The sequence below is a fragment of the Budorcas taxicolor genome, chromosome 7 (genome assembly GCF_023091745.1).
Source record: "Budorcas taxicolor isolate Tak-1 chromosome 7, Takin1.1, whole genome shotgun sequence".
In the NCBI taxonomy this organism is placed as follows: Eukaryota; Metazoa; Chordata; class Mammalia; order Artiodactyla; family Bovidae; genus Budorcas; species Budorcas taxicolor.
Window position 1 is genome coordinate 58,104,555 of NC_068916.1, and position 23,111 is coordinate 58,127,665.

A 23,111-nucleotide genomic window follows, 5' to 3' on the forward strand; every position below is an offset into this window, starting at 1 on the left:
TATGCCGGAAAAAAAAAAAATCAGATTATGATATGAACCTTCATATCCTAGTTATTATCAAACTGCATTATGCTCACATATTTTACTGAATATAGTTCTGGAAATAAAGTACTTATCTTCTCTCCCTCTGAGGGTTTAGGATCTGTGATAGAGGGCCACAGATCTGATGTGTGAAAGGGGAAAGAGGATTTTTAACAGCCATACCTGGCTCCATGATTAAATAAATTTAAAGTCATGCTGGGCAAGGGAATTATGGTGCTTCTTGCCTGGGCTGCTTCTTTCTTTGATTAATCATCCCCTGCATGGTCCAACACTGTTGTTAACTTGCCACAGTCGGTACCTGTATCAGTCCTTTTTTTTTGGATAAAAATAGCTTTGCCCAAGTCACAATAAAAAATGTTTGTTCACTCCGGGTGAATTTAATAAGATCTTTGTCCCCCAGTTAAAGTTAAATGAAATAATGGGAGAGGAGTTTTCTGGTCTGTGACCAGTTTGGGGACCTCCACCCTGCCTCCAGCGCGGAGCTGAACACAGCCAGTCACTGCTCTGTATGTGAACTCCCTCTGCCTAGGTTGTTTCCAGGGGGCATCCAGTGATGCTCATGGTTAGCGCTCTCTTCTCTCTTCTTTTGGTACCCAGTCCTCACCTACCTCATTTGCTAGCTATCCCAGTAAGACCCTGCTCACATGCCATGAGCCATCATTGTTTCTATTAGCCGAGGATAGCCTAAGGTGCAATAGGTCTCAGGCAGGATTACATATAATTAGCACATCTTTACTTCCTGAAAACCTGTAAAACACAATAGATACAATGTGTAGTGGTGCAGCTGGGAGGATTGTGAACCAAAGCACCCAGGCACCTATCCTGGTGGCCATTAAACTTCTGGCAGAGATACCCCAGCCAGTCCTTGCATGAAGGTGAAGAATAACACTTCCTACACTTCTCACATTGTTACCAAGCACTTCCTGTGTTTCTTTCTATCTTAATCCCTCCCCACCCCAAGGCTTAATTTCTGACATCTGTGTGAATCAGTCTTCAGTGGTAAACAGAATTTTATTTAACAAGTGAACTCTGAGAACCTAGTTTTCATTAGAATGTTACTCCCTTAGATTAATGCTTCATTGAATTGCTCATTTTTCTTTTGTTTGCAAGTCTCCTCTTCCTGTAGCACAATGATCATTCTAAAAAGAAAATGTACTCAATACACTTCTTCCATCATTGATAGTCTACATTTGTTTCCTAAGCAAAGAATTTGTCCTTCGGCATTGGTTTGCATCCCTGGGCACTGCTTTGCAGTCTCTCAATTCTGTAATTCAAATAAAACTTTAAAATGTGATCTCTGTGACATGATGTCAAAAGAAACATGTCACAATAGTGTTGATACAGAGGGTTTTTTGTGACTAGAAATCATGTCTGTGCTTTGAAGAAAACAAAACAAATCAGAGCAGTTGGAATGCCTTTTTACTGGAGGCTCTTTGCAAACAAGCAGAGGCCAATCCTGCTCACCTGTGTCTCATTTCCTCTTCCCATCCCTCCAGCTCTTGCTCCTTCAAGTCTGATCATGTGTCTTGCTTAACCCTCTTCAGTGTCTCTCCAGCATGCACAGACTCGTGAACAAGCTCCTGTCGGGATCTGCTCTCCGCCTTCCTCTCCAGCTTCCCCATCACACATCGTTCCAACAAACCCACACTCTTCCCCTTTCCCTCCTCGCAGTGTTCTTTCCCATGTCTATGCTTAATCCAGGCTGTTCTCCTCTTTCAAATCTTACTTTTGCGCCTGGAGACCCCTTCACTGCTACCACCTATTGGGTGTTTTATCTCATGTAAATTACTTAAATTTCTCTGGGACTTGATTTCCTCCTCTGTAAAATGGGAGCATAAGAGCAGCATTGTGGAGTCAATGACACAACATGTGTAGAGTGCTTTTAGAGCCTGCCCCAGAGAAGCCATCTAATGGAGACATCAGCCATGTTGGCTTTATTTTGTGCATATTATTGTCACCATCCTTCAAAATTTAACTCCGGTGTCTCCTGTGTTGAGATTTCCTGTCACTGCACATCCCCAGGACTGAGTGGATTACTTCCCTTTCCTGTACACTTACTTCTTTATGGCTCTCTTTATATCTTTTTTCTTATCATGAGTGTGGTTTATGATTTGTTATAATGTTAAGTAATGAAGTTGTTAATGTGGAAAAATAAGCATGAGATGGTTCAAGGAGGTCTCATGACTCGTGTTTTATGTAGCAGTGTGTTCGGGGTATGATTGTTAATAACAGGTGAATAAATGGAGTTTTCTTCATCTTCTGGGCTTTATACCTCTGTAGACTTATGGTTAATGGGTGCTTATTGTATGCCAGGAATAACATTAAATATTATATGCATTGTAGCATTGAAACATATATATTACCATATGTATTAATGAAATAGCTAATAGGAAGGTGCTGTATAACACAGGGAGCTCAGCTCAATGCTCTGTGACAACCTAGAAGGGCAGAGTGGGAAGAAGGTTTAAGAGGGAGGGGATATATTTATATTTATGGCTGATTTGTGTTGTTGTACTGCAGAAATTAACACAACATTGTAAAGCAATTATCTTGCAATTAAAAATAAATTTTTTAATGTAACACTTATCATATTTAGTCTTTAGTTAAAAGTAAAGTATTAGTTGTTCATTCGTGTATAACTCTTTGTGACCCCATAGATTGTAGCCCACCAGGCTCCTCTGTCCACTGAATTCTCCAGGCAAGAATACTGGAGTGGGTAGCCATTCCCTTCTCCAGAGGATCTTCCCAACCCAGGGATCAAACCCAGGTCTCCAGCATTGCAGGCAGATTCTTTACCATCTGAGCCACCAGGGAAGCTACACCACCACCAAAAAAAAAATATATATATATATATATGCTATACTCATCATAGTTAGTCTTTACTATAATCAAATGTGGAAGATCTTATCATTTGCATTTTACATATGCGGAAACAGGACCTAGAACAAGTGATAGACCAGTACTCCAAAGCCTGGATTCTTAGCTCAGGAAAGCTCGGCTCAGATCTGAGAAGTGTCCTTTGCCTCTAGGCCTCTTTAGTGTGTAAATGTATTTAACCCACTTGCATTTCTAATTCCTTTCCAGGTATTCCTTCCAAGATGAGGAAGATATGTTCATGGTGGTGGACCTTCTGCTGGGCGGGGACCTGCGTTACCACCTGCAGCAGAATGTCCGCTTCCAGGAAGACACTGTGAAGCTCTTCATCTGTGAGCTGGCCATGGCCTTGGACTACCTGCAGAGCCAGCGCATCATTCACAGGTCAGTCAAGTCCAAGGGGCAGCCTTGGGCTGAATGCACGGGAGGGGATGCACAACCTGCTGCGTTCAACAGGTCCTTATGGAACGTGACATCTAACTCTTACTTAATTCTTATAGCAATACTGGGGGTAGATGTCCCCGTTTTTCAAATAAAAGTAATACTGAGCACATGGAACTTAATTTCCCCAAGGTCACCATTAGTAAGCAACAAGACCAGAATTAATGAGTATTGGTGCTGTTTATAACTAAGCCTAGACAAAGAGAAGGAAAAATGACATATTGGGGCTTAATAAATATTAAATGAAGAAAGTGCATGAAGGGAAAGATATAGAATGGGTAGGAAGAAAATTCTTTGGAGAGAAAATTTGAGTCATAACTTCTATCATCCACCCTATAGTGAGTCCCTGGTGTGGGTGTGCCGCAGACAAGTCAGCAAAAGCAATGTATCTCTTTCACTTGGGGCATTTGTGTCGAAGACAAATAACACAAGTAGCTATAAACCCAAACAGACAATAGAGAGAAAAAGATAATACTTGATATTTATAAAGGAGTTGGTAGTTTTGATGGCAATTTCCTATACAGTATCTCACTTGATTGCTTTAATAAATGATAAATGAACAGAGAAGTAGTTAGACCAGTATTAAATCTGAGATTTTGTGATTTGGAGACATTAAATTATCATCTAGGTTCTTTTTAAGAATTTTGAACCTAATCACCATCAAAGCAGCCACTATTTACCTGGGTTTCCATATGTCAGGCACTGCAAGGTACTTTTATATATTATCCTTTCAATTCTCAAAAATTCCACTTTTCGTTACAGTATTCCCATTCTTCAGATGAGAAAAAATGTGGCTCAAAGATTTCACCAAGGAGAAACCCCGACAAACAGTGTTGCCAGATTCAAACCTAGATCTCTCTGATCCTAACATCAGAGCTCTGTGTACTATACTAATCTGTATTTACTACACATGTGAAATATATACCATGATACATTAAACATCATTAAGTGAACAATCAACGCATGTGACTCTGCCACTGTCATCTCAAATCCTTGAAGAATCTGCTGAGTTTTTATGTCTCATTTATTAAATATTTGGCTAGACAGACTATTTTCCCACCACTAGTTAACATCTAGAATTTATTAGAACTAGTACAGATCCTTGGTTAAAGATGTAGCGTCATAATTTATAGACTCTCTGTGCAAGTACTGTAGACCAATCCTTTTTCTCTTTTTGGTCTTGGCAATTAACATAATTATTAGTTAATTTTCTATCTTTGGAAGGGCCCATTTGTATTGAAAATGTGCTCTTCACGCCGTGGATAAATGGAAATCAGACTGGTTAATCATGTGTGATCTCTGAAGTAAAATTTACACACCTGGTGTTTTTCTCAATAGCTGGGAATCCTGCTGACAAGCGATCTTACACTTGATCTTAGCCAAAAGGCCGAGCAGCGATGACAAGAGATCTTTCTCCCGCACTGGCTTTTTGGCAGCCATCACCCAGTTCCTCCCTAGGAGAAACTTTTCATACTTGTAGGCCATGGCACCCCTCTCAGAGTCTTCACGCTCACTCACCCTCCCCTGGATTGCCAACCCACGGTCTGTTTGGGGTGCATCTCTGGTAAGAGTCAGGGACCACGAGAAGCCCCCAGAAGGGCACCTTTTCACTTTCTCCCTCCTGTTTGAATCTGAGTTCTTGGCCTTCTTAAGTTTCATTTTCTCAGTCATCACAAGATGCTCTGAGCCTTTTTGCCATGTGCTTAGAGCCATGTTCTGAGAAGAGTTCAGGAGAAAAACAAAACCGAATATGTGACTCAATTTTTACCCTCAAGAAACTTAACCATACCAAGCAGCTTTGTTCTGTCCTTCTCTCCCTTATTCGCATTTGCTGTCATGGTTTTGTCACTTAAATAAGAAATCAAGGATTAAGTTTCTGCTTCTTGCCTTTTACGGGCTCACCCTTATTACTTAGAACCTGTCTTCAGAGGGCCTCTTTGTACTGAACTGTCTCCTCACCATGGCAGATTAATAGAAGGTGCACACAAAGACATCATGAATGCAGGGTTAAAATAAGCTGGCATCCTCTTGGGATCAGAAACAGTCCAGATGTGTTTCCACTGCCGATGTGTCCTACCTTGCCTCCCCAAGTGTTATGTTTTATAGGCATTCATAGCATCTTATACCTGTCCTGAGGCATTGTGATACTTTCAGTATATAATTACCCGATGTTTGTTTGTTCTACTAAATCGTAAACTCAATGACTTAAGGCCATGTGTGGCCATGTGTTTAGCAAATATCTGAAGGAATGACCACTGTCTGAGCCACATGGATGGTTGATTGCCTAAAAGCCCAGGTTTACAGATAACAAAGACAAAATTAAAATAGAAGAAATTAAAGCCATGATTTTCAGACATTTGTTGGCCTTTATGTTGGGTAATCATATAATTTATCATCCCAACCAGGGTACTCCTGAGAATGAAAGAAGTTGGTGTTAATAATTATGCTGGGACAACAGGCAAAACTCATACATGTTCTGGAAAAACCAGGACATATACCAACCTCTTTAGGGCTTTTTAAGACAGTAGTGACCAAATAGGTTTTAACTGTGAGAGAGCTCTAATTACCAGAGCTTTCTGCCTTCCGCATACTAGATATCAATGTGAATTGATTTCCACTGAAGTGGTTTCAAATGGGTTAAAAAAGTCATGTACAGGGTGAAATAAGCAGTGTCCCTTTGTCTGCGGCATTTAGAGGATAATAGTGCACTCTGAAGCTGGGACTCCCAGGGCAGAGTTAAAAGCATGACGAGCAACATAGAAAAAGAAATGGAGGCTTCTGAGTACTCTAATTCTATTTCTAAATCTCTGCCTTCAAAGAATCTGCAAAATGCATGCTGTATTTGATAGAATCAAAGATAACAAAACATCTTTCAGCTACTTAGAGGATTAGATTGGAAGACACATCTTGAGTTCCAAGGTATTAATAAAAATTAAGAAAATACAGTAGATTCCCCAGGCAAGAAAAGATCATCTGCCTAAAGGGGCAGATATAAAATACGTGACTTCCACATACAGATGGCCAAAAGGCCCATGGAAAGATACTCTATTAGAGAAATGCAAATCAAAATTACAATGAGATATCACCTCACACCAGTCTAAATGGCTATCATCAAAAAATCCCCAAACAATAAATGCTGAAGAGGGTGTGGAGAGAAGGGAACCCTCCTACACTGTTGGTAGGAGTGTAAATTGGTATAGTCACTATGGCGAACAGTCTGGAGGTTCCTTAGAAAAGTAAAAATAAAGCTATATGACCCTGCAATCCCACTCCTGGGCATACAGCCAGAGAAAAACATGGTCCAAAGTATCATGCACCCTAATGTTCACTGTGGCACTGTCTTCAATGGCCAAGACGTCGAAGCAACCTAAACGTCCATTGACAAAGGATTGGATAAATAAGATAGGGTTGCTGCTGCTGCTGCTAAGTCACTTCAGTCGTGTCCAACTCTGTGCGACCCCAGAGACGGCAGCCCACCAGGCTCCCCTGTCCCTGGGATTCTCCAGGCAAGAGTACTGGAGTGGGTTGCCATTTCCTTCTCCAATGCATGAAGGTGAAAAGTGAAAGTGAAGTCGCTCAGTCGTGTCCAGGTCCTAGCGACCCCATGGACTGCAGCCCACCAGGCCCCTCCATCCGTGGAATTTTCCAGGCAAGAGTACTGGAGTGGGGTGCCATTGCCTTCTCTGATAAGATATAGTACATATGCACAATAGAATATTACTCAGCCATTAAAAAATGAAATAAAATAATGCCACTCTCAGCAACATGGATGGACCTAGAGACTGTCATTCTGAGTGAAATAAGTCAGACAGAGGAGAAATATTATGTGAATTTATTAAACATATTAAACATCCCTTATATGTGGAATCTAAAAAGAAATGATTTAAATGAACGTATCTACAAAACAGAAACAGACTCAGAGAGTGAACTTATGGTTGCCAGGAGAATAGAAATGGGGGGAGGGATAGTTAGGAAGTTTGGGATCGACATGTACACTGCTATATTTAAAACAGATAACCAACAAGGTTCTACTGTACAGCACAGGGAACTCTGCTCAATGTTATGTGGCAGCCTGGATGGAGAGGAGTTTGAGGGAAAATGGATACATATACATGTATAGCTGAGTCCCTTTGCTGTCCACATAAAGTGATCATAACATTGTTACCTGGCTATACTCCAATATAAAATAAAGAATTTAAAAATATATGTGACTTACTCATTTCACAACAACATTTTGTCTCTGGACTGGGTCAAAGATTCTAAATTATCTGTGGTGGCCAGCAACTGTGGATGGAGCAGCCATGGTGACAGGCTGACGTGACTGTGGGCTTCTGGGTACCAAGCTCTCTGCCAAGTACTTGTGAATTATTTCCTTCCATCTGCCACAAATCCCAGAGGTTGATGGTGTGACTGTCCCCATTTTACAGCTGATGGAACTCCAGTTCAGAAAATAACTCGGCTAATATGTAGGTGAGGCGTCACTTGAAGGATATGCACGGCTCTTAGCCTGTCTCCGTGCTGCTGATGTTCGGCACAGCTGTTGCCCTGAGGAGGGCATGCTACAGGGTGAGGCATGGCCGCCTGCCTGCAGATATCCATGCTGTCTGGCTGCACAAGTGAGGACGACACATATGGAACCAGCGGATGACAGAATAGCCCCAAACTAGAAGCTAAGTTGTAGGAGAATGACAAGAGTTTCAGTGGAGAAGATGATTTGGGGTAATGATAGAGGCTTCCTGAGAGCTCAGGGGGTTTAAAACCAGGAAGGAGAGTTTAATCCATGGAAAGGGAACTGTATTCTGAGTGAAAGCATTCATTTGTCTCTCTGTGCTAACATAGAATGGGTTCTGTCTTTAATTTTTCCTGCCAGCAATGTCTAGCTTATTTTTTTAAACACCATAAATCTTATTTCTGCCTAAATTCTAAGTGAAACATAAATGGGGTTTTGTTTTATCTTGCTTATAGATTTTTTTAATTCACAGACTTGACTTTTTGTTGTTTCCTAAATATGTAGAATATTTAGCTCATTTTTCTCATTTTTAGAGTCTTTTTTTCTCTCTAGTTGTGAAGGAAACAGGACTACATAGTCACCATTCATTTTGAATTGTGCAGTTAGACTTATTTTTTCGTCAAGAAGTCAAACATTTTTCCATTTTCAAACTAGAGTTTGAGTTTGAAAATCAGCTTTAGTTTCCAAATTATGGCCATTTATTCCTTCAATATTCGCCTTTACTTACATTAAATCAGTGAATGAAGATTTTAACAACATGGACACTGTCATTATTTGCTTTTATTTTAAAAAATAAGCAAAATTAAACTCATCACAATCCTTCCTATGGGATAGTACTCTTTAGTTTGTTGATTGCCACAGTCTCTCCAGTGAATAAAGTAATAGAAAGTAATTTTTACAGTGCAAAGACAAATTTGTATTCCCTCCCTTGTCACCTGTTAAAAATGCAATCACAAATTTAAGCTAATAAGATGAATCATTTGGGACAGTTAAATAGTAAGAGTCATGTTGGGTCAAAATACCATTTGAGTGGATTTTTTTTTTTCCTCTTTCTAAGAATTATCTCACTCTAATAAAGTTATAACTCACGGATTTCTAAATTCCTATTGGAATGCAATAAAAATCTAATTAGGCCCTTGATGTCAATGACTGCAGTACAACAGGACGTGTTGCAAAAGTTCATCTCCAACTGATTACAGATCTGTTGAAGTAGAAATAAAAGAAAATTCATGATTATAAAAAAAAAAGAATAGGATGTTGTTTTTATTCATCACCTTTATCTTCTTTGCTGTGATCATAGAAACCTTGGAACTTCCATAGATACACAGAGGAACTAGTTTTTGCACACCCTGACCTGCACTGAAGTAGCTACTTGCCAGAAGTTTATATTATTCTTCTACAAATCAGCATCTTGACTGGGAGGAGAGGGGAAACTTAGGGATAAAGCTTCTATCATAAATATTCATTCAAGAATTGTTTCTTGAGTATCTGTTTGCCAGACAACATTCTCTGGACTGACCTTCAATGCAGAAACAACAGAGGCTTCGCTGTCATCAGAGCTAATAATATAGAATGAAAGAGAGTCAAGTAAACATTTCAACAGTCATACCAGAAAGGTGGCATTCTGGTATGCATACCAAATTCTTTGGCATTCACCGCAGAGAAAACAAGCAGTTATATGTGTATCCTGAGTCACACACACGTCACTCACACTCAGCACATCTTCACCGTGGTCTTGATCATACTTCTACTGATAGCCCCTGGCTCACAATATTCTTCATAAAAAGTGGTCTCTCCCTCCTACAGTGAAGCTCTACTCCTCACTCCTGTTCTAATCTCCAACATGTAGTCTAACCCAGAGCAGTTGCTGAATAAGTCAGTGACTAAACAAATCAATGAGGACAGAATATACATGTGATCCTTGGGTGGACATGGAAAGTAAAGGTTTCTGTAGATGAAGTTGTCTTCAGTATCATTGTTTGTTTGTTTTTTGTTTTTTTTTTTGGACATATCATGAGGCTTGCAGGGTCTTAGTTTCCTGATCAGGGATCGAACCTGCACCCTCGACAGTGAAAACTTGGAGTCCTAACCACTGAACCACCATAGAATTCCTGGAGCATCGTTTTAATTTATTCCACACATTCCTATTGTGTGCCCACAGTGTGTGGCTCTGTGCTGCCTTTCTTCCATGCTGTGTTAGTTTTTATTCTGTGCAACAAAACACCACAGACACAGGAACTTAAAATAATGCACATTGATTATCTCACAGTTTCTTTGAGTCAGGAGTCAGGGAACATCTGAGTCAGGTTCTTGAAAAGGCTGTAGTCAAGGGGCTGATTGGAACTGGGTTCTCTTCTGGAGGCTAGACTGGGCAAGGGTCCACTTCCACGTTCAGTCAGGATGTTGGCAGAATTCATTGCCTTGTGGCTGTAGGACTCAGGCTGTTTCTTCAAATTCATTGGGGAGACCAAGACTCTAGAGTGAGTCTGCTAGCAAGACAGAGTCCATTTTATTGAATTAAACTATGTAACATAACACAATACGAAGACCAAGATCCCATCACTTTTAGCCGTATAATGTCTGTTAGAAGCAAGCCATATAATTAGCGCACACTCAGGGGTGAGGACTGGAGAAGGAAATGGCAACCCACTCCAGTGTTCTTGCCTGGAGAATCCCAGGGACGGGGGAGCCTGGTGGGCTGCCGTCTATGGGTCGCACAGAGTTGGACACTACTGAAGTGACTTAGCAGCAGCAGCAGTAGCAGGGATGAGGATGATATAAGACATGAACACCAGGAGATGGGGATCATGGGAGACACCATAAAGTCTGTCCACCACACCTCCTCTAATGAAGTTATCTTACACCAGACTCTAACATCAATACCCTCTATGAACTCAAAGTGAAGTGGAAAGTCGTTCAGTTGTGTCTGACTCTTTGCAACCCCATGGACTGTAGCCCACCAGGCGCCTCTGTCCATGGATTCTCCAGGCAAGAATACAGGAGTGGGTTGTCATGCCCTCCTCCAGGCTATAACCTTAAACACAGCCTTGAACATCTCTGTCAAGGAGATGGTAAGGAGGTCTGACCAAATGAACAGGAATGGTTCTTTCATATCTAAGAGTCTAGGATGATATCCTCTCAGCCCTGATAGGATGATGCTCTTCAAAGCATAACTTCTTTGATTTTCAGCTCTCTACCGCACACCCACTTCTCCCCAAGAAGGCCTCATGACCAAAATGAGCTGTCCAAAGAGCATATGACAGTGAAGTGAGATAATAAGCACATTTAATAATCAAGACCTACTGATGAAATTATTTGCAGGGCTACAATGGAGACACAGACATAGAGAACAGATTTATGGACACAGGGAGAGGGGGAGGAAGGAGAGAGTGTGATGTATGGAGAGAGTAATATGGAAAACTGCATTACCACATGTGAAATAGATAGCCAACGGGAATTTGCTGTATGACTCAGGGAACTCAAACTGAGGCTCTGTAACAACCTAGAGGGGTGGCATGGGGAGGGAGGTGGGAGGGATATTAAAGAGGGAGGGGAAATATGTATCTCTATGGCTGATTCATGTTGATGTTTGGCAGAAATCAACACAATTCTGTAAAGCAATTATCCTTCAATTTAAACATTAATTAATTAAAAAATAATAATCAAGACCTTTTTGCAATTCAGTTGCGAACCAGAATTCTTTGTTTTCATTGTCAGAGACCTTCAAGGCTGAGATTTCACCTTTTTGTCTGACTTATACTCACTGCAGCATCTTGGAAGTCACATTTTATTCCCAGGGATGATCAGTTGTAGGAAAAAATAAGATCTTTCTGCAACTAATCATTTTAGTCAATGATCAATGAGTTACAGATGAGCTTCTGATGAAGGAACTTGCCAGCACAGTGACACCCCAGCTTTCCGAAGCCTGTGGGAATGAGTCATCTGGAGAGAGGCTTTTCTAATTCCTAAGGGTGTTTACTACTCTCTGCTCACCATTTAAGTTATACTGCAACAACATGTCTCATTTTTTTAAGGGCTTGAGAAGAGCTATCATTCACTATGTCTATATCAAGATCTAGGCACTGTGCTAACAAGCATTTTGCGCACGCTGATAGTCAGCAATACCATGACAGGGTTAAGTGCCTTGCCCAGTACCATGCAGCTGGTATACTAAGGGCAGATTCAAACATAGGATTTCTGATCCAAATATTAACATAGGCTCATTTAGTTTCATTCTTATAAACATGATAGACCTCTTCAAAATCAGATGAGCTATTTAGTGCAATTTAGCCAATAGCAGGGCTTCCCTGATAGCTCAGGGGGTAACGAATCTGCCTGCAATGCAGGAGACCCCAGTTCGATTCCTGGGTTGGGAAGATCTGCTGGAGAAGGGATAGTCTACCCACTCAAGAATTCCTAGGCTTCTCTTGTGGCTCAGCTGGTAAAGAATCTGCCTGCAGTGTGGGAGACCTAGGTTCGATCCCTGGGTTAGAAAGATCCCCTGAGAAGGGAAAAGCTACCCACTCCAGTATTCTGGCCTGGAGAATTCCAAGGACTGTACAGTCCATGGGGTCGCAGAGTCAGACAGGACTGAGCGACTTTCATTTCCCATCCAGTAGCAACTAACATTAGTTTAGACACATATTTTTAGTTGGTACGCGTTATGGGTTGAGTTGTGTGTCCCTCCCCTTCCCACCAACATACACACAAAAGGTATGTTGAAGTCCTAATCCCCAGTATCTCAGCATGTGACCTGATTAGGAAATAGGGTCTTTATCTTCCCAGGTGGCTCAGTGGTAAAGAATCTGCCTGCCAATGCAGAAGATGCAAGAGATGTGGGTTAGAACCCCTGGGTCAGGAAGATCCCCTGCAAGAGGAAACGGCAACCCACTCCAGTATTCTTGCCTGGGAAATCCCATGGACAGAGGAGCCTGGTGGCCTACAGTCCAGGGAATCACGAAGAGTCAGACATGACTGAGTGACTGAGTACATAAGCACAGAGGTAATCGAGTAAACACGAGTTCATGAGGGTGGACCTTAATGTGACTTGTGTTATCAAAATGGGAAATGCGGACATAGACATAGACACACACAGAAAAGGAAGAGGATGTGAAGAGGCCCAGGGAGAACTCCACGTGAAGACGAAGGACTGGAATGATGTGTCTGTAAGCCCAGGAAGGCTAAAGATTGCCAGCAAACCAACACAAGCCAAGAAGAAGCGAGGAAGGTCCCTCACGTACAGGTTTCAGGAGGAGGAGGACCTGATGACACTTTGATTTCAGACTGCTAGCCTCCAGAACCATGAGACAATATATTTGTTTTTTCTTAAGCCACCTATTTTGCAGTTCTTTGTTACAGCAGCCTTAGCAAACTAATACAGTGTGTTTTCACAGTTTTCTTAGAGGCTAAAATTCAACCTTTGCTTCTCTAGCTCATGCTACTCAGAGCAGCTTCTGCTTCCCCGCTGATATGCTGCTCCAAATATATTATGGGATGGGAGACCAGATAACAAAACTTGTTAGAACTGTTTATAAAAGTGCAGTAACCTAAGAGGAAAATCTGATAAGTCAAATCCATTAGCTTTCATACATGGTAACCTATTTTACGTTGCCCAGAGACTATCTGCTTACTTCTGTATTTCCGATTTGGTGAGAGATATTTCGGATATCTCTGGCTTTTTAATAATGTGTCTCTAGCCCACGGGGTTTTGTTTTGCACTTAAATATCTCTAGATGAAGTTCAATCTTTTCTGATTTACCAAAGCAGCATGTCCAGTATATGAGAAAATTAAAAGTCTAAAAATAATTACAGATTGTCTGATTCCTGTATTACTCCTGCTCTGTGTGATGTTGCCTTTCTTCCTCTCAGTACATTGATAATATTTTGTTCATGGCAGTGGGATGATAGTTTGGCTTCTGGCTGCCATTTCCTGTGGCCTGGTTAAGAAAATGCCCTTCCTTTTTGTTTTGGTAAATCTTCTTTTCAGGAGTTTACAAGCCTTCTGCAAGTCTTTGCTTCCTAACTCCCACAGCAGAAGGGCTACTTGAGCCTCAAAAACAAAACGGCAGTGTGGTAATGAGGGTATTAGGTTGATGTGTTCTATTCAGCACCTGCTCCAGAGCTACCAAATAATGAATGAGCATCAGTTACACGTTGTGAAAACAGGAGACTCTGCCTGTTTTGTGCTGTGTGTCAGGCAGTTCTGAAAGGAGCTTGGAAACTCTGCTTCTCTTATGAGGGCACCTATTTGTGAAAACCCACGTGAAAAAGTCCAAGAACTGCTCATTTACAGGTCAACATTTAACTTGCCTGTGCCGAGCTTTCAAGTTTCTCTAAGGTTAAGAGTTTTGTTAGTATGCAACCCGTGCCTTGGTCCAAATTAAATTTTATTTTGCCTAGCATACATTTTAGCCCAAAGCTAAAGCATCATTCTTTCAGGTTTAGTCATTTAACACATAGTATTGATGACTTATTCATGTGCCAGGCAAACAGCTCTTGGATGGAGTTTTTTTAATTCATTAACTGTTATTTGTTTATTCACATGTATATTGTTATTGACATTTTATTGAAGTGTAGTTGATTTACAATGATGTTGCATTAGTTTTGGGTGTACAGCAAAGTGATTCAGATATATTTACATATATATTCTTTCTCAGATTCTTTTCCATTATTGATTATTAGAAGATATTGAATATAGTCCCCTGTGCTATACAGTAGGTCCTTGTCGGTTATCTGTCTATATATAGTTGTGCGTATATGTTAATCCCAAGCTCCCAGTTTATCCCTTCCTCTTTTCCCTATTGTAACCATAAGTCTGGTAAGACTGACCCAGCCTCTGCTCAGCTCTCCTGCTTCTTCTTCAACCACTCTCCCTCCTTTCTCATGTGTTCTGATCACAAAGGCCTCTGTTCTGCTGCAGGATGTATCAGACTCCCACTTTAGAGTCTAAGTATAGACAAGACTCTTTACCTGTGAATCTGTCTCTGTTTTGTCAATGAGTTCACTTGTGTTTTAGACTTCCCCTAAAAGTGATATCATGTGATATTTGTCTTTTCTGTCTGACTTTACTCAGTATGAAGAGTTTTTGAAGCATAGAATCATTGTTTCTGTCCCCTCAGAGCTTATAGTCTGGTTGAGGAAATGGACAAAAAATGTAATACAGAAACATTAACAAAGAACAGAGACATAAATTACCATGTTACGGTCAGCGTTTGTTGAATGCATTATGGGAAATAAAGATCTAAGGAAAAGCATACAGGTTTGGGGAGATTGGGCGACTTTAGTGTCATGCTGGAAGAAACCTCGCCAGTAGGTGGCATTTGAGCTCTAAGGTGGAAGTTTGTTACATCCTGGAGTAGAACAGAGTTCTCTGTGGTCAGAACACGTGAGAAAGGGGAGAGAGAGGTTGAAAAGGCCACAAGAGAGCTGAGCCGAGGGCAGGTCCTCTTACCATGTTCAAGTAAATGCTCTAGTTCAAGGTTATTTCTTATTCGTGCTTTAGTGAAAATACAGAGCCAGTTTTGAAAGGAGACTTACTCGAATTTGTTATCAGTTTGGAGATAAGGATAGGGCATTGACAGTGGGTAATAAGACAATAAAAATGAAAATGATAGAGAATGGGCCTCATTAGCTATTCTAGATATCAGGGCAGGAAAGAGCCTGGAGATGATTAGTTCAACTTGCTCCCTCTATAGGGAAGGGATCAGCATACTTTTTCTATAAAAGGCTAGATAGAGTATGTTTTACACTTTATAGGCTGTGCAGTCTGTCCCAACCCATCAACTCTGCCACTGAAGAGTGGAGGCAGCCACAGATAACATGGAAGCATAGAACATGATTGTGTTGCAATAAAACCTTACAGATACTGAAATCTGAATTTCACATGAGTCTTTGTGTCATAAAATGGCATTCATCTTTGATTCTTCAATCATTTAGAAATGTAAAGTCCCTTAATAGCTTATAGCCATACAAAAAAACCCATGATGTGCTACATTTCGGCCACAGGCCGTAGTTTGTTAACCCCGGAACAGATGTTAAAACTGCGGCCCAGAGAAGCAAGTGATGTGAAGGTCACAAAGCAAATCAGAGACAAGGCTAAGACAAGAAATCACGTGTTCTAGCTATTAGGCTGGTTGTTGTTGTTCAGTGGCTCAGTCGTGTATGACTCTTTGTGACCCCATGGACTGTAGCATGCCAGGCTTTCCTGTCCTTCACCATCTCCCAGAGCTTGCTCAAAGTCATGTCCATTGAGTCGGTGATACCATCCAACCATCTCATCCTCTGTCATTCCCTTCTCCTCCTGGCTTCTATCTTTCCCAGCATCAGGGTCTTTTCTAATGAGTCAGCTCTTCTCAGGTGGCTAAAGTATTAGAGCTTCAGCTTCAGTATCAGTCCTTCCAGTGAAGTCAGGATTGATTTCCTTTAGGACTGACTAGTTTGATCTCCTCGGCTAGCACTTTTTAAAAATAGCGTTTTCATTGATGATAAAAGTAAGAAGATATTGGTTGTTGTTCAGTCACGAAGTTGTGTCTGACTCTTCATGACCTCATGGACTGCAGCGCTCCAGGCTCCCTGTCCTTGACTATGTCCCAGAGTTTGCTCAGTTCATGTCCATTGCATCAGTGATGCCATCCAACCATCTCATCCTCTGCTGCCCCCTCTCCTTTTGCTTTCAATCTCTCAGCATTGAAAGCATCAGGGTCTTTTCCAATGAGTCGGCTTTTTGCATCAGTTAAACATCAGCTTCTTACTATCTGGCCCTTGCTACACTAATATTTCCCAATTATTTTTTCAGTGTTTTCTGAAAGTTAGTTGAACAATTACTATGTGTCAGATACTAAACTAAAGGTTTCGCATGTGCCTTCTCACTAAAGCTTCACAATGGCTCTATAAAGCAGACACTATTACTGTCCTCAATTTATAGATTCAGGAGGGCTGAGTCTCAGAAGCTTATTGCAAACATGTTTCTAGTCTCAATAGAAAGCTAATTCACAGGAGACTAAACAATGAAGGGGATTTATTGTCTTATGATACTTGAAAGTCCAGATGAATGCCAGACTTGTAGGCTATCTTGATCCAACACCTCAGCGTTGGACTCCATGCTGACTCTTTTAAATCCATGAATCACACACCTTCTGGAAGCTTTCTCCAGGACAGCAAAGAAGTTTCTTCCTCAGAGGCCCATAGCATAACTCTTCTCCCTGCTCAGTGGCTTAAATACGGTTACAGCCCACTCCTGAACCAATAACGGGGACTATGAAGTGGCATAACTCTCAGTAGCTTAGCCCTGAGTCATAGAACTGTCTCCTGAAGTCAAGCATGGGATCAATTTCCCCAAAACAAAGGGACTACAGTATATGTGTGTGTGTGGCAGAGAGGTTAAATACATAAATGAACTGAAATGATTAAGAGAATGAAGAATGCATGTTATGAAGGCAATCATAATCTACATTATTAAAAGTTATAACTTGCCCAAGGTCCCAGAACTAGCAAATTTTCAGCTGAGATTTGAAACTGGGTCATCTGACTCCAGAGCCCACATTCTCAACATCTAGGTTCTGCTGCTTCCCAAATAAACCTAGTAATGCCTGGAGATGGATAGAACAATTTGTGATTGGGACTGTTACCAACTTTATTCTATACACACACTCACACACACACATACACAATTATACAGTATAATACCATATACCATATACATGACTCATATTTAGTCTGTATACTGGTACAGCCATACCCATTGTAAAACTACTAAAATTCTTGTATTTCAGGGTAGTTGCTGATAGGCAGCTGCTGCCTGAGCTTTCCTGTTACCCAATTCCTTTCGTGCCCCACTTTGTCCTGTCTTCTATTCTCTCACCCACAGACTCCCTTGATCCTGCAGCTAAAAGTGCTAACTCCTGACCCTACAGGGGTCTCTTAGGTTCTGCTTATGTGCCTCCACCAGCATTCAGATGACAGACTTTATTTGTTACCATCAATAGACCACAACTGATCTTGTTCCTTTCTGGTTGCTCTTATTTTGTAGACTCTTTTCCTTCCTCTAACTAGTACATTTCCTTACTTAAGCTTCCCTGGGTTTGAGTGGAAGACTCAGGAGACCTGAGTTCAGGCTAGTCTCTGTGGCTGAGTGATAGTTACTCTGTGCTCTTGCCTCCTTGGGTGCAGAATGCATAAATGTTACTTAAGATTCTAGCCATGTGAATCCAAATTAAATAAAACATTGGTAATGAAGAGCACTGCTGACTGATGCAAAACTGTAAGGCAGGAGGCCTTGTCATCTAAATATTCTGCCTTCAAAGACTACAAAATGGTTAAAAATCTCAAGTTTCTGGGATGGTGGTGCATGACCATACTTCTCAAACTGGAGTGTCTGTACTATTGTACTGTTGGGGAGTCATCTTCCTTAAACAATAGATTTATCCAGAACAAGAAATAATTTTATTTTTATATTAAAAGAGATATGGATATATTAATATTATAGAGTAGGGTGCAAAGTCTATATGATTTTCATATATATAATAGAAACTATGAAAAATTTAAACTTGATGCAGACCAATTTTAACCACATCTCAGACCCGTGGGTATGTTAGGACATTCTCTGCTGAGAGGGAGTAAGATATGAATATTTGCAATATAAACTAAGATTGCACCTCTCAATCTTTGATTATAATTCCAGTTCTGTCTTACTTTTAATCTTGAGCCATCCCTGAGCTCCCCCTTCTTCATTTGCAAAAATGGGTGTAATATCTAAGTTATGGATATTATTGTTGTAAGCAGTAAGACCAATGTTGTCTCTCAAGTGCCTGCCATGTGCCTGATGCAGCATGGACAATAAATATTAACTCTAACCACTCTCGTGACTCATGGGAAGTACATCAGTTTGAAACATTATGGACTAGCCTCAAACACCTCTTCCTGCGGCCAAGCAGGCATTACTAATCAATCTTTCCCCTTGGATGTGGAGGCCCTTTACCAGCACAGTCTGAAAGCCTTCAGTCCCTTTACTTCATTTCCTTGTAATGGCTTCTGTAACTAATAATCCCTTGAACAAACTGTGGGAAAGGCTGGAATTGAACAACAAAAAGAATTAGTCATCTGAAACAAGTATATGTCAATTATTTCTCAGTTGAAGCAACCAGTTGGTCAGAAAGTTGGAGGATGATACTTGGTTCTTAATAATCCAATCCTGGCAGCTTTTCACTTCTGCCTCCTGCTCTAAATTATGCAATTTTGCTCACAATTTCCCATCATACTCTCATACCCCCACCCCTCTCTTTCCTTAATACAGGTCTATTTATGTGACCAATAGCCTTCATGAAACACCATAATTAATATAGTATAGGCACAACAAATACAATATTGTATGATAATATTATATAAATATATATAAATAAAATATTATACATATAATATTTTCCTCTCTCAAGAACTTGGAGAGTACCCAATTTAAGAGAGCATTATGTAACGAAGATTTAAACCCAAACCATGGACCTGTCAGAAAGCTATGGGACACTGAAGGGGTTGAGTTTGGTTTGGATACACAGATTTTCCTGTTCTGTCTTCTCACAATACCCCATGTCATGTTGCAGGGTGAGCAACTTGATTCCAGGGTAGGCTCAGTGAAGGGGTGTAATTAGCCTATTAAGTCCTGCTAATGTTTTGTTAAAGTCATTCACGTGAGAACAGCAGACATATCAGTTCCGCCTGGAACCCTGCCATCGGGGGCACTGCGTTTCTACTCTTCTGTTTATAGTCCCCACAGGAGGAATCAGCTGATCCAGCTGGCCCTGGCCTTTTCTGTTTCATCAAGTCAAGATGCAATGAGAACTTTCTACAGAATGTGTGTGTTCCTTCAGCACTTCAGCGCACTTCAGCACTCCCCAAATGACTGGTTTTTTAGTTGCCAACAGCAAATACAGTGCATCTGGCATAGACGGAAGAGGAAACCAATATTCTCGCCTGGAGAATTTCATAGACAGAGGAGCCTGGCGGGCTACAGTCCAAGGGGCCACAGAGTCACACATGACTGGGCAGCTAAGACAGACAGGCATAGATGGAGGGTGTTTTGCTGCTGTTGTAGTTCTTTTCTTTTTTGTTTTTGTTTTTGTTCTTTTTTGTTGTTGTTGTTGTTCTTTTGTTTGCTTTTGTTTTTCTCTTCTTAGAAGAAAAAGAAAGACATGGCTTATTATTCCAGAAGTTGGAGATGCCAAGGGTTCAGATGCACTCATTTTTCTGACAAATATTTATTCAAGCACTAACTTTATTCTGGGCACTTTGATGAGCTTGGAAGCTACAGCACTGAACAGTGCAGTACAGAAAAGATGTCCTTTCTCTGAGAAATTACATTCAGAGGGGTTGGGGGGGGGGGACAAATAATGAGCACATAAGAAAAAATACATAATGATAGTGCTGTACTGGAAAGAAGATGGAGGGGAAGATATGAAGACGGAGGTGAGTGGTCAGGAAACTTCTTGGAGGATGTGATATTTTAGCTGCAATCTTAATGACAAGAAGAAACAAGCCGTGCAGGGGGACAGGACTGTAGGTAGAGGGGGCAATGTTCGAAGGAGACTAAGAAGACCAGTGTGGCTGGAGCATGGTGTGTGGCAGGGAGAGGATGCTATGAGATGTATCTCAGGGTTCTGCAGGACTAGAGCATCTGCAGGTCATATAAGGCCAGGGGTAAACAGTTCAGATTTTATCCCATGTGGGTTAGGAGCCAGAGGAGGGCTTTAGGCAGGGAAGCTGTGTGTAATGAAAACCCCCACCCTGGGTGCTGTGTGGATAATAGATTGTCAGGGAACAAGAAGAGAAGCAGGAACAAGATACTATTACAAATTTCCACTAAAAGATGGTGGTGGTTCTGGAGATGGTAATTCTTGTGTGTGAGTGTGTGTGTGTGTGTGTGTGTGTGTGTGTGTGTGTGTATTTCACTGTAGTAAAATATACATCACAGAAAATTTATCACTGTAACCATATTTAAGTGAAAGAGTACATTAGGTACATTTACACTGTCCTGCCACCATCACCACTGTCCATCTCCAGAACTTTTTCTTCATCTCAAACTGAAACTCTATAAACATTAAACAGTAAATCATCCATCCTTCTTTCCCTCAGTCCTTGGGGAACCATTATTCAGTTCTCTGTCTCTGTGAATTTGACTGTTCAATCTAAGGATCTCCTATAAGAGGAATCATACAATAATTGCTCTTTTGTGCTTCGCATATTTCACTTAGCATAATGTCTTCAAGGTTCATCCATGTTCGAGAACATATCAGCATTTTATTTTGTTTTTTACAAATATCTGTTCAAATACCTGCTTTCACTTCTTTGGGGTATATACCCAGAAGCAGAATTACTGGATTGAGTATTAATTTCATGTTTTTTTTTTTTTGAAGAACCATCATAGTGTCTTAGATAATTGTATTTTAAAGGTCAAGTTATCAAGGCTGCTGAGGGGCTGGTATTATGAGTTAAGAGAAAGAGAAGAAATAATAATGATCTCCCAAGATTTTTGTTTTTATAATGGGAGAATATTGGTATGGTATACTGGGTTAAGGGCCTTGGGGATAAGAGGGTTTTGCTGTTTGTGTTGGATATCAAAGGGTCTTTTTAGGACATATATTTATATTTATCATGGCTGCTAAACATACGGACGGAAACATCAGGCAGAAAATTTCATTTATTATTAGTCTAGAATGTCAGGGTTTGCAATAAAAGGTATATGATCCAGGCCATGCTGCACAGGGGGTAGGCTCTAGTGATGGCAGAATAATGATTAAGGAGATGGGAGTGAGGAAATAATCAGGGTGCATATTTTCAGCTTGCCTGGGTAACTTTAGGAATAGCCAGGTTTGGTAATTACCCAGTTAAACCATCTTATAGATTGCCTTAAATGAAGGAAACCATTCAGGATTATTGGAAAAGATGAAAAAGATAAGAGGTGGTGCTGCATTTCTGAACTAGAAAATCTCACCTTGTTTTAGAAGAAAATTTAATACAGCACCTGGGTTTATTTTCATTTCCTTTCTCCTGCTACAGGAATAAACAGTCTTATCACACTGCTCTTCACCCTTAGTGATTTAGAGGTTACTTCATCACTTTTGAGAAAAACTGTGTACTCAGAATCTCTGCTTATATACTTTATTTTTCTGTTAAGGATATTTTCTCATATCCTTTCTCTGAATTTAGTAATAAACATACCTCTTTACCACTTTGAACCCCTTTGACTAGGTTCCTCATGAACCTTTCTTACCGTCTCCATCCCTGGGGCAACTAGATCTCATGTATCTATTTCTAACACAGTAACTTATCAAAGCAGACAAATATTTGATGAATAAATGAACATCAGACTGAAGTAGGACATACCACCTTTAAAATATGACCTCTCTGATCTTTGTGCTGTTCTTTAAGCTAGTTTCTGGGGAAAGTAGTGGATATAACAAATTGTGGCTATAACAATTTTTTTTAAATGATGCCTAGAAATTTAATAGAAGCCCATGAAGTGACAAACACATAGTAGTTCATTCCTCCCAGCAAACCCTCTTAAATTCAGACCATGAAATCAGTATGTTCATCCTGCCTCTCCCTTCCTGGCAGGGTTCCTCAGAGCCTCCTCCTTATCTGGTAAACAGTACCTGATGCTCACTGATGCCAGTCTGAAAGAGATGGCAATAGCCTCATGCCTGGTTTACCTTGAGCTTTAAGCTGCAGAGTGTTTGATGGTGTGCTATAGTGCTCTTGTATATCCTGGTTTATATATTAATCAAGAAGCTGCCCCTGCCATCAAGGAGTTCATGATCCAATTGGAGAAAAAAATTAATAGAAGTGTGATCAATGTTATGACGGAAGACGTATACCATGCAGAGCATGTAGGAGGGGCCACTGACTCAGAAATGGAAAATCAGGAAAGGCTCCCTGCAGGAAGTGGCACCTGAGCTATGTGGTGAGAGATGAATCTGAATTTTCTGGGTGTAGCAGGTCAGGGCTCTGATTCACACAAAGGAACAACAGAAGGTGAAGGGATGGAGGGAGCATTTAGAAGACTCCATGTACTCCATGTGGCTGTCGCCCAGGAGTCAGACTAAGAGGGCCTTTATTTTATATGAATGAGTTTAGACTTGATAATTTTTGAAATGAAATCCATCAGAGGGGACGGGATGGGGTCTGAAATATTGAGACTTTAGCCAGAGAAACATCCAATTTGAAACCCCCTCCTGCTCTGTGTTTCTAATAAATTGTA

The 23,111-nt window shown here is 40.7% G+C and overlaps 1 protein-coding gene across 1 annotated transcript in view; it reads left to right on the forward strand.

Moving 5' to 3' along the window:
- Window positions 1–23,111, forward strand: part of STK32A (serine/threonine kinase 32A) — a 126,305-nt gene that overhangs the window by 65,925 nt on the left and 37,269 nt on the right. The window contains exon 4 of the mRNA XM_052643631.1: window positions 3,127–3,300. Within this exon, the coding sequence (XP_052499591.1) occupies window positions 3,127–3,300 (174 nt within the window). The remainder of the gene's footprint in view (window positions 1–3,126; window positions 3,301–23,111) is intronic.